General features: G+C 37.1%; 1 protein-coding gene across 2 annotated transcripts in view; it reads left to right on the plus strand.

Moving 5' to 3' along the window:
* Positions 1 to 13,151, plus strand: part of LOC136266494 (autophagy-related protein 16-1-like) — a 72,063-nt gene that overhangs the window by 33,078 nt on the left and 25,834 nt on the right. For both annotated transcript variants that reach the window (XM_066061509.1, XM_066061511.1), the window contains 8 exons: positions 2,997 to 3,138; positions 3,349 to 3,413; positions 3,988 to 4,078; positions 4,426 to 4,503; positions 5,214 to 5,266; positions 8,929 to 9,031; positions 11,198 to 11,309; positions 11,594 to 11,664. In XM_066061509.1, coding sequence (XP_065917581.1) covers positions 2,997 to 3,138; positions 3,349 to 3,413; positions 3,988 to 4,078; positions 4,426 to 4,503; positions 5,214 to 5,266; positions 8,929 to 9,031; positions 11,198 to 11,309; positions 11,594 to 11,664 — 715 coding nt within the window. The remainder of the gene's footprint in view (positions 1 to 2,996; positions 3,139 to 3,348; positions 3,414 to 3,987; positions 4,079 to 4,425; positions 4,504 to 5,213; positions 5,267 to 8,928; positions 9,032 to 11,197; positions 11,310 to 11,593; positions 11,665 to 13,151) is intronic.

The raw sequence follows: 13,151 nt of genomic DNA on the forward strand, positions 1-13,151 counted from the left end.
CAAATAGTCTTTGCCATGGTAAAGCCACATTATACCCTCTGTTATATAGCAAACAAAGCTGGGGAAACAGTAGTTTTATCCTTGAAAAGAAGTGCTACGCTACGAGAAGCCATAGAAATACGCGCATAGCAGACATTCTTTGTTATAACCATACAAAAATGATCATAGTGGAGAGCTATAAAAAAAATAAAACAAAAAAAAAATAATAATAAAATAAAAGTAACCATGGGATGAATAAACTAGAAACACAGCTTGAAACAACCAGCCATCTCTACAAGCAGAAGCTTGTGGGCGCGGGGGAGCATGACACTCAGGATATAGCTGTGTTCTATCTTTTGTTAATGAAACATGCCCTTATAAAGAGAGCAGTAATTTCCTGGGCTGTGCTTGGTTATGTTAACAGGTGCTAGCAGTTAATATGCAGCCATAGAGTGTCAGTAATACTGGTAGGGTAATTAAAAGAATTATTTCAACACAACTCCGTTTCTGGTCCTCAGTACAGCACAGAGAGCTTACAAAACATATGGCTACTTAGTTCATTGTTAAGAGTTGTTCAGTCCCTTTTAGTTTACAAATAGCACACAAGTACTTGACTCATCATGGCTTCCTTTGAAAATTAACAGCTTAAAAGTGATGATGCAATAAACCACTGAGTAGCAGCGAATATAGGATGAATGCCCTACATGGACTGAGGTTTAAGTAATTAGTCAAATGTTGGAACCACTAGTGTCGCGCTCCTTCGCGCCTTCGGCGCTTGTAAGCTCCTGCTACAAGCCATTAAAAATACGGAGTGATTTGGACTTATCTTGGTGGGAGCACGCACTAAATAATAATAATAATAAAAAATAAATAAACTTGTGGGTGCCTCACGGCCTCGGCTGTTAATTGGGGCTGTCAATTGAGGCCACACCACCACAGACAATCAACCATTGGCAGTGATTGTTAGCACTTGGAACTACTTACTAAGTGTATCTTATGGCAAGTTAAAGTTTCTCAGTTTCCTCTAATCTAAATGTATAGCTGCACTTTATTATATTGGGTCGGTATCGGTGTTCTGACTCAGTATATCGCTTTATATTGGATCGGTTCAGAAATTTCTCTATTGGTACACCCCCAGTAAAATGTGAAATAATAAGAGTTGCTTTGTAAAAACAACAACACAAACACATGGTTATCATAAATTGTATGTTGAAAAGCAGCCAAGTACATATTAGAACTTTGCATAGTAGTTTCATGGCGTTGTGCCAGCTTCTTGCACACCATACCCCTCGAGTCTTATAATAGTCCCAAAGAAAAGTCCATTTTATTGTCACTAAAGGATACTTCAACCTATACATCTTCAACAGGAATTGTTTCGAAACACAGTGCTTGCTCTAATGTGTACACGATACAGTGTCTTCGTCATATATCTGTAGTTCTATGGTTAGGATGTGTTCCACAACTTTGCCAGGCAATTGGTACGGGGCACACCATTGGGTTGTTAGTTGCATGTTAGTTTGCGTGTACGTTATGTCTTCCTAATGTTTACGTTGTCATGCTTGATATGTATGTCGTCACCATTGCTTGTCCGTATACCAACGTATGTCACTGCCACTGCTTGTTTTGTATGTCACCGTTGCTCAGCCTGCACATCATCATCATCTTCTGTATGCTGCAAGCATAGCTTATCTTGCATATTACTAGACGTTGCCACCATCATCATTTCTGCACATTACACGGTCTAAATAAATAACCTTGATGCTTGGGGGGTAGATCACGATATACATAATACATATCATGACCTACCTATGGCCTCTATTGTAAAGAGTTTAGGACAGAGACGCTTCTCTGCTCTAAACTCTTTCATTACCCAAGCATCAATAAACCAAAAGTACTTCCTACTTTGGCCCCGCTGGAATTACATAACCTTGCCTAGGCCATATACCATGGCAGATGAGTCCCCCTGGCACTTACCAAACCCCCTCCTCAATCAATGGATTGCTGGATGTGAAGAATGAAGATCCGAGGAACAGAGCACGTAAATAGGTGAGTGGTAGCGTAACTAAACATTAAGTGGGCATGGCTCACAAAAGAAGCAGGGCTACACTATAACATGTAGTAACACATCCACATTTAATTCAGCATGCAGGCTTTATTGTGGGGTCAGACCCGTATAATCTGTAAAGTGGGACCTGGATGACCCGACTCAGTTTTAACATTGTTACTAAACTATATTTATTGACTTACACGTTGCTAGTTCACCGCGAGTTGCTCTCACTGATCGATATCAACTACCAACTTTGAAAACCAATGAGCCACGTGTGTTCAAATAGTTTGGTGCAACAACCAGGTGCATTCAAATAGTTTGATGTAATATACACTGGTAGATGGGAGCCATACTGTAGTCTATTAACACTCATTGTTAGAACCTTGACTGATGGCCATGGTACAGAAGGACAAAAGGTAAGACAATAGCGCAAGCATTGTACATTTATCAATATACCAAAAAAATGTTTCTGTGAAAGAATTCCGCTGTGCTTGACTGAACGCATCAGGCAGGCAGGTGGGCAGTCGGGCGGGCAGGCATTAGAAAATTCTGTTTAATATATTTTGTTTTTAAAATTTTGTAGCAATTTGATGGAAATGTTTCGGGCCAAGCTGAAGACACTTTTGGGTTTGATTTTACCTAACCAATACTGTCATGTTGTTGTGAGAAAAACTCAAAGCAGGTTTTTGGGTTATATTATATCATGGGCCACGCCCACACATTTGATGTCCCTACTATACAGTACTACTGTATGATGGTCCAAGAAAAGTACTCCTCTTGCTGGCTTCTGGATCTGATTCTGTTACTTTGTATATTTGTGATGAATTTAAATGTGGACTTTTAATTGTTACAATTTTTAACTTGGAATAGTATACATGCTCTTCTAATCCTATGAAGACAGTTAAAACTTTGTTCATGTTCTATGTATTACGTTTATTGTATAATAATTATACTGTATTTAATTCTTCAGAGTAGAAAGTGAACCAAGTAGTGGAGACTTAACACAAGGTCACAAGAGCATAAATAGTTTGGAACACCACCTTGTTGACAAAAAGAGCAATGTAATGGAGATAACAAATGAGATAATTGAAAGTGTGAAGGAGACCCAAAATGTGAGTAGCAGTTTTTTAGATATGCCATGCAGCATATACTGTACATATGTATGTCAATGTGTGTGTGCATGTGTGCGTGCGTGTGTGAGTGGGTGTGTGTGTTGTGTGTGTGTGCGTGCGTGCGTGCGTGCGTGCGTGCGTGTATGTGTGTGGGTACACACATTGCTGTATAGATTTGATTCACTGGTATGTACCTATACTTGCATTTAGTTACTAGAGAAGGCTACTGGGCTCACTAAAGATTTATGTGATAAATTAAAATCAGCTGATACCAAGTAAGCGTCAGTAATTTAGAGCATCTTATACCATAAACCCCAAGGGACTAAAATCCTTGTATGATTTTCCAAATCCCATAGGATTCTAGATTTTGAATTAAAATTCCAGCTTGTAAATATCAACGTTTTGGGCTTAAAATTGGTTTCAGAATTACGTATCATTAATGAAGAAAGTATGCAGAAATATACAGAAAAATCTATGATTTTGAAGGTTCCATTTGCCAAATTCCACTTGGATTCCATGGGATTCCAAGCATTTTGTATAGGATTTCAGTTCGTGTTATTCATTGAATTTATGTAAAGGAATGCGCCAAATTCCTTTCAGGGAATGTGCATGAATTATGACAATATATTAAAAATTCATTTCAGTTTCATGATATATTTTTTGCACAGTATTTCCAATGCTCAAATGTACATACATATAACTAACATTAGTACATACTTACTTACCCTATCATGTTAGAATGTACTGAGTTCTGTCATCTTTATCTTTGAAGTCAGAAATGCACCAGTCACAGCTGGCTGTGGGTTTGTGCCCATCATGTTAATAATAGTTGTTCATTATGTCTTTAAGAGCCGTTGAAGGAAAAGGCAATGTAGATTTGTTGAAGGCGCAAAACAGACGATTACAGGATGCAGTAAAGGAAATGGATTGTAAACAACAGGTGACTTTGTCACACATACACATACAAACTACACCCACACACATACACACACACACGCACACACACACATGCACGCACACATACACATGCATATACAGACAGACACAGACACATACACGCACACACACACACGCACACGCACATGCACATGCACACGCACGCACACATACACATGTATATACAGAATCACACAGACACATACACACACACACGCACACACACACACGCGCGCGCGCACGCACACACACACACACATGCATACACAGACACATACACACGAATACAAAATGAACACCCACATACATGCAAAAATTATAATTAATGTCCAAAATGTTGTATAATGACAGAAATTTAGAGAGGAGTATGAAGCACTGCAGATGATACTTAGTAATGCTGAACAAAGTAACCAGGAAGGAGATAAAATGGTAAGCATAATACGTATGTATACAAATATACCTCACATTGTAGTATTTTTTTACTGAATTCCTAGACTTAATTGACATTATTTGCTCAATACATTTTCTTGTGTTTCTTTGTATCCTACAAGGTTCTTCCATTGTTTAGTGACCCCAGAATACACAGTAAACTGTGGTAATAATTTTCAAAAGCTTATCAAATCAACTTGTTGAACTAAATATTGTAGTGATAACTATAGTACCAATTAGCAGTTAACCAATGTAATTTTGAGCATAATAAACTAGCAAAAGCATCCAGTATACATATTAGGACAGTTTTTGTAATGTTTAAAATAAATGCACAATGCGCACATCTGAAAGGGAGCAAATAATAAACATACTATGCATTATGCAGTTGAGAACAAGTAATAACATGTCTAGACTGGTTAATTAGCACCTTACATGAGATCAGGATACTCTAAAAAGATCAGTCACTTACTCTAATAGTAAAGTCTGATAATATTGATACACTACAATGTAACAATCATCTTTCCATCACAATAAAAGCATAATAGGCTTGATCTTTAAGCAGAGCATTTAGTATTTTCAAAGCGTCATTGGCTCATCAGTAACTTTGACTTTAATCATATCATCCATACCATTATACACAATGAAGAAAATTCTATCCACATATGAGAATCAAATAGTTTTTGTAGCTAAAGGTATATTTGTTGCTGCAGAGCTTAGATACGAGAACTGTACCAGCAGAGGAAACAATTCAGTCATATGAGAAGTATGTTAATCAAACAACATATACAGTGTATATATATATATATTATGTAGTACGTATGTGTTATACCAATAATTTATATCTATTCTGAAATGAATTTATTGCAAGATCCTAAAGCAGTTTTTGCCAAATAAAGCATTTATTGTCTAGGAATTTGTTTTTTATGCAGACTGCTCCTTCAAAGGGGTAATACTGAATAAATTCTACGTTTTTGTAAACCACAATCATAACTCTTATGCTATTCAACTGACTCGTGCCTTTTAGCTGGTTGTTATAACTAACCTACAAAATGTTTAGTCATTAAAACACATACAGTGTACGATGTGTACTAATTTTGATTGTTTCATAGAGCTATTTATTTTCTATTCCTGTGTGCTTTTTGTCTACAAGTGTATTTTTCATGCAACATTTTTTCTTCTCTTCTCTCTGTCACTCTGCGCATTCATTCAAGCAACCTTTTCTAGATCCCACAATATGGTAGGAAATAGAAAACAACATTGACCGATATTGTTTGTTTGCTTTATCTGCTTTACCAGTTAGGCACTGTAGGGAGAACACTTGAGGCAAAGCCTGTACGAGGTGTTACCACGAGCCAAGGGAGCTAAGTAAAATTGTTGACTAAAGTGAAATGGGGCAAACGGGGTTTGAAAAATCCATCCCTAGCCTGACTTTGATTCGCAAGCTACTTAGATACCTTTAGATGGTACAACTATGGTAGAGTACTAGTAGGACATATAGCCCTAAAATGAGGAACTATTACTGTCCATTTAGGTATATAATATTATGTACATGATGAGTGAGAAAACAAATGATTAAAGGTGACAGTGAAGGTATAAAGAGCAGACTCATGTGGTTTGGCTCCGTTACAAGCCAGAAAAGGGTTGTAAAGGACAATGCATTTGTGGCTTCTCATTTATGGCTTCCTGTATGGTGAAAACTCTGACATTTGAATTAAAATATTTTTAGCGGTCAAGCAGTGTACACTCACTACAAATGAGCCAAACTTCAAGTAATTTCACCATGAGTTATTAAAATTACCATTTTTGAGGGCTCAACTCAACTAGTACTTATGGAGGAAAATGAAATAATTTACCTTCATTGTGCAGTATATTACAGGGGCGGATCTAGGATTTCAGAAGGGGGGGGTGCTAACATGGACATTTATATATGTAGCAAGGTAGTTGATACAATTAGTGTGAGAAACACACTCAGCATGTAGAGCATGCTCTATCTAGGGGGTCTGGGGGCATGCCCCCTCAGGAACATTTTGCAAATTTGGCCTATTGAGATTGAATTTGGTAGCAATTTTGAGTGAAAATGATGTCACTTTGTTAATATGATACCATTATTCTCCTACAGCTTGTCAATCTAACTAAAGGGTGCAGCCATGTAGCTAAAATTCAATCTTAGACTAACATCTTAAAAAACTAGTAGTGGAAACATATGGGTATCAGCAGCTGTACAAACTACACTAGCTGTCCAAACAGTAGAGAGAGTAAGTGGGAGTGGAGAGGACAAGTAGACTGACTCACCAGTGTATAAAGTGCATGTGCACTCAGCTGTATATAATTCTCCAGCTAGAGGGGCTCTAGATCTGGGGCATATATACTCTGGACCCCTGGAAATTTTTGGAAAATGGCTATCACAAGATTAAATCTAGAAGCTATTTTTAACCAAATGTGGGTACAAGATAAATGAGTTCAGGTGGAAGTAATTTTAATTTGCAATTGAAGGAGTTCAGTTGGAAGTAATTTTAATTTAAAAATAGAACTATACACTGTTTCTTGTTATTGGATTTTAAGAAAATGTATGATAGTGGCTCGTCAAAGAGAATAAAGAGTGTATAGACAGTATAGTTTATTGAATGCAAGGTCAAGGAGAATATTTTAAACACAGATTGGATCTACTTCATATGTAGCCACTGTTCTGAAGTGCAGGTTGCTATTTCAATCTAACTTTTAAAATGATGGATCCATCCATCATTAAAATTGTTTTACAACTAGTCTACAAATACAACTAGTTTTTGGCCACAACTAACCCCTTTTTAGCACACAATGATCATGACAACATAAATGCTGCAGTATCATTTAAGCTTAAAGTTGAGCTTCAAGGGATTTGATAGTGCAAACTCCAAAGCTGCTAGATTTATACACATGTAGCATGGGATTTGATCAAGTAAGGGAAACAAAAATGAACAGTTCTCAGATGTTTCAGCCTTGTAAACTTTATAAAAGCTAAGAAATTCACTATTATATATGACTACTGTTTTACTTGCAAGAGAAGAATTTCAACCCAAGAATCAAGTTTGTAGCAGAGCCTAAAAAACTTAAACTGTTTGACAGAAAAGTTCTTTTTCAATTGATGATGTTTTATACAATTTATAGTACATTAAAGGTATAAATCTTTTACCTGAAGTGATTGGTATATGACAGGATGTTTGGTACAATGGTGAGGGTAGCAGTGCACAGGTCTAGAAGAATAGGTTTAATTTCAGCTTACACTCTGGTAACTTCTTGAAAATAATTATTATAGTTTTAATGTTAGATGTTCTATTAGAGTAGTTGACTGTTCTATTAGAGTATTTCGGATTTAGCAACTTCTAAGGTAAGACTTACTCCAGAAGTATAATTTTGAACCCCTCTTAGTAATTCTTGGATAAGATTAGCTATTCTTCTTGCTCTTTCCATCTTTTCATTGCCCATGCATGTGTATAAAATGCAGCTGCACCTGCTGTACAGCTTCTAAAAGCTTCCTAACTTGCTCATTGTAAAATTTTGGAGGGGAGGTGCTTCAGCACCCCAAGCACCCCCCCTAAATCCGCCCTTGTATTATGTACTCCATCACTGAACAATGTTCCTATGAATTTCAATTAATTTTAGGTAAAGAGTACACAAACCAAGGTTGTGTAATTAAATACATTTACATGCATATACAAAAATTGTAGCACTGAAGGAAGACAAGGAGATAAACAAAGCTTCTAGTCAAAATTTTAGTAGTCAAAGAGTGTATTGCACCATGGTGCTATAAAAAGACTAAGAACTACCAAAACCATGTCACAAGTACAGTGGAGCCATCAATGATCTCAGGCAATGGCAAAAGCGTACAGACAAGTAAATTGTTTGGATATGTAGCCATGCATTTATACGTATATAGACTTCCATTGAAATACTCTAATAGAACATACACCTGTACTCAGAATATTCAAACAGAACAGCCACTTCCAATTTTGGGTAAATGGAGGTTGGATAACTGAGAGTCTACTGTACTGCATCTCAACATGCACACTTAGATGGTTTCTTATTGCTTAGTGTTTTGTAGAAGCAAGGTGACATTGTAATTGGTGATGAAGATGCATTGTAATCTTGCCATGCAAATCTATTGGTAGCAATATTGGTGCACGGAGTGCTTTGTGTTGATTATGGGCACTGTGAAATTACTAATTACTGCATGGTCTGGCTATTGGTATACATTTTCAATTCATGATTATTTTTTTAGCAGCTACGTAACTGTTACATACACAGTTCAATAGCTGAAGTTAAATGCATGGTATATACATGTATTAAGGTGCTTTCACTTTAACTTTCCTGGTTATTTTTGTTTATTAATTGCTGTGATTACCTCATTAAATGCCTGACCTATTGTTTTCTGCTCAATCTGATATACAGGAGTAAAACAACGAAGAAAAAGCCTAGTAACACAACTGGCAAAGAGGTTGTTGGAGATGCTACCCTACCATCAGTGTGTCCTAAGAATGCTATTAACTCACTAGTAAGTTATATATAAGTAACACATATTGTGCGGGAAAAGCAGAGCTCAAACTTATTAATCATGTGTAATTATGCAAGTTTTTAGTAGAATTCTTGCAGATCCCCACTTATTAATAAGTGAAAGATTTCATATGTATACATATTGTATGACCAAGACTGACAAAACCAGTCATCTATTTCCAAGTCCAAGTACTGAAAAATACCAGTTTTGAAATGTTGGTGCTTGAAACAAAGCCTACAAAATCTTCACACATTTTACAACATTTCCCTATCTGCCATAGGCGGTGGAGACTGTTTGCAAGAAAAGATCGAGATACTCTAATAGAACAGTCAGGATCTGGATACTCTAATAGTAATAGAGCAGTCACAGTATTCAGAGAAGCAGTGTAGCAAATTACTTAGCTACGTATGTGTAGTTATAAATAAGGAGATGGAATTGGTGGGGAGCAGCTATTGTCAGCAAGTTGTGACCTTTTTTTTTTTGGTCTTCAACTTATAGCTGGCCTGGCCCCCTCACTCTTTGGCCTCCTCCACTGCCCCTGCTATCTGCCACAGTATCCACTATCAAAGTACCCAACAACCGATTTTATATCATTTTATTGTGAGAGTAAATTTGTCAGACAAGTTCTTGAGCTACAAAGCTTTGTTATGAAGGTGACTGCTAAGCTGTATTATAATGTGAACACCATTATTAAACCAGGCGCACGCCCACAGCCGGCCAAAGGCCCGCTGTGGGCGTGCGCCTGGTTTACTGTAATTGTTTCCGTAAAAGTGTGTGTGTGTGTGTGTGTACCTATCTATCTACCTATCTACCTATCTACCTATGTACCTATGTACCTATCTACCTATGTTTGTCCGTACGCACCCACGTGAGCAAAACCATTTCATAACGGTAAAAGCAGCTTTTACGTAAGAAGTAAAAGTGAAATGAAGTCTGTATTAAACTTTTGCACAGGTGAACTTTGCTCTGAGGTGGTTTCTTTTCAGCGGACTGAAATACGGGTGTGGTGACTTTCCTCAGACTACCTTCCCCTTGAGGTTTTCAGGCATTTAGCAACTGAAAAACAACGGTGCAGGCCTCGTACACTGCCAGGAATAGCCTATCGCTTCGAGTTGAAAGGGGGCGTATCCCTTACGTACGCGAACGAAAATGAAGAGCAGCTTTGAGGCTTTGTCGAGAGAATTTGTGGGAAAAAACACGTTAGTCACACTATAAAACAGTTTAGAAGATAGTTTTGTGTGTAATATGTTGGTAAAAGTGGTTTATTTAACAAATGCTTCCTTAGCAGTGCATAGCAACGTAATTGAATGAATTACGAATATTTCATGAATTACGAAATACGAGAAATAGCTAATTATATTATTGCACAACCCAAACTACCCTATTGTAAAGTAGTAATACATAGTTGGTTAATTCATAGTAGTATATACTGTCTATAGTTATTCCAGATGAGTTAGCTAGCTGCATGGCGCCTGGTTTTTAGAAGTAGCACAACATCAACTTGTTTTTATGGGCGAGTAAATTCTCAAGACCAGCTAAAATGATGATAAATATTTACAGTACATATGGGTGATTTTTAATCAACAGAGCTGTGCGCTATAACATATACTACGACATTGACACTTAACACATGCACACACCATGTATCACTATAATACTGATTTTTATTTAGCACTAGTATTTTAGAGAGTACACTTGTTTGTATTATTGCACATGATTGTAGAATTGACACATTTCTAATAATAGCACATACACCATATAGCCAGTTCCAGCTGTCTCTTGGTTAGCCTGAGCTCTGTCAGAACCTCAGACCAATTGTATGGCTTGCAGATTTTCTTTATAAAAGGACAAAGGTATTTACATGTAACCAAAGTTGACCAGATTTTTTGGCATGGTACACTCACTGCATGAGACATTGTAATACACATCGCTAGTTTTACGTAACTTGGTCAGTTTAATAATTGTTTCCTTTCTGGACACATTTGGACCATGCTGTAGCATTGTCTTCCATAAGGAAGCATCCTGATGTAATATGTGTATGCAAATGGGAGCATGAACAAATGCCTGAATTATCAAGTTGTGAGGTGTCCTTTTTAGAGGTTCTACTAGCTACACTATAGTTTGCATTACATTGTAAATAAATGAACTTGTGTGTTCCCTCATTAGGATGCTCATGTTGGAGAAATCAGTGCTTGTAATTTCAGTAGTAGAGGTACTTACTTTGCCACTGGTGGATCAGACAGACTTGTTAAGTTATGGAGTGTTGATACTACCACAGGTCTGTGTGTGTGTTTGCGTGTCTGCGCGTGTGTGTGTGTGTGTGTGTGTGTGTGTGTGTGTGTGTGTGTGTGTGTGTGTGTGTGTGTGTGTGTGTGAGAGAGAGAGAGAGAGAGAGAGAGAGAGTGCGTGGGTATGCATTGACCACAAGGTACCTGTTAAGAAAGGAAATACAATGTGAATTGACTTTTTGTAACAAGATGGAAGTTCAATAATTGCAGTGCTTTACATACAACCAGTTTGATGTCTCATGCTCTTCTGTGTCAGACATTTTTGTCATTATAGGAAATTGCTCAATAGTAAACACTTTGATAGGAAGCAAAGGTACAATTATGTCTATTGAATTTGATGATCAGGTTAGTGTTGAGTACATGTGTTTTAGTATGTGTGTATGTATTGCCATAATAATAATGTGTATAACACCTTTACAAGTAGAAGGATAAAGTAGGGGATCAAACAAAAAGTAATAATACAAGGGTATTATAGCAAAGAAGTAGCAGGTTACCTATACCTGCAGATATAGTAGTGGACATTTAATCTCTATACTTCAGGCTATAAACCATGTCTGAATTAGGGATTAGTATATCTGAAGGTATAGCCAACCTCTCTTGTTTCACAACTTTTTTGCTATTCCCTTGTCTCACTACTTTTTTTTATTTTTTGATCCCTAATTAATATTTCTAATTTTTCCTTCTTATAACATAGTGTGACTACTGAATCTGCACATATTTCCATTAGAGTGACTCCAGGCATGTTATTAATTTTGTGACTGAACATGCACCCTGACAATCAATTACAGAAAAATGCAGTGGCTTTGTCTTCCAGCTATGTTCTGCCCGTAACACAGCGATACAAATAAAGAATATTACTATCTGGCAATTGCTATGGAAAATATGAACGATAAGCATTAAAGCTACAGTGGCATTCAGATTTTCTGTATAGCATTCTTTCATTCCAGTAGCAATGTAAACATAGTGGCCATTTTCCTGAAGGTGGGAGTCGTTGAAACTATTCACCTTACCAATATATTTTAATTATCAAAAGAGCAAGCTAATCTAAGATAGTGATAACATGCAATGCATGCATGGTTGGTTTTAAAATCCTTCCATAGAAGAACAACATTAATTGTGGCATTACAAAGTAAAGAGTGAATACAAGGAAACAAACAATTTACATGAATGATGAGAGTCTGGTTTCAGCTTGGATTAGGTTACTTGGCAGTGATGTTAGAGATTGACAAAAGTATCCCTTAGCATCTAGATCCTTGTAAACATCTGATGGCAGAACGTAGAAGGGAAAAAGATATGCAGCACCTCATCCATCCCATTACAGCAGCATAGTGTGTATCCCACTTGTTGGAAAGGAGAGAGGCAAAGTGCTTATGAAACACAGTTTCCACTTCATCTGCCATTCCTCCAGTAAGTGAGAAAATCAATGGAATAAATGAGCCATATTCTATTTCACATATTCAAGTCTCATATGAGTGCTTGTTATGCATTTCATGTCTCCTATGTACAGCCCTAGCATTGGTGGAATGGTTAGTTGGATTAAACTTTTACATCAACATATGTCTTCTCACATCAACCTCCCCAAAGGTCATTTGCAGCAATATCTATACAAGCACCATCTTTGGTGTTTGATGAAGCAAGGATGAATTACTCACCAATAAATGGTTGCAAATGGGGCTACATGGCAGACTTTGATAAGCAAACTGGCAGTCAAGTCACGTATCTCATTATGACAAATAGATGGAAACCCACCCTTGGGGCATGAGAATTAACAGAACTTCATTCCACAAGCAAAATGTTGAGGGAGCCTAGCAGGATCTTATCCACATCTAAGA

This window comes from Dysidea avara, chromosome 9 (genome assembly GCF_963678975.1).
Source record: "Dysidea avara chromosome 9, odDysAvar1.4, whole genome shotgun sequence".
NCBI classification, from domain to species: domain Eukaryota; kingdom Metazoa; phylum Porifera; class Demospongiae; order Dictyoceratida; family Dysideidae; genus Dysidea; species Dysidea avara.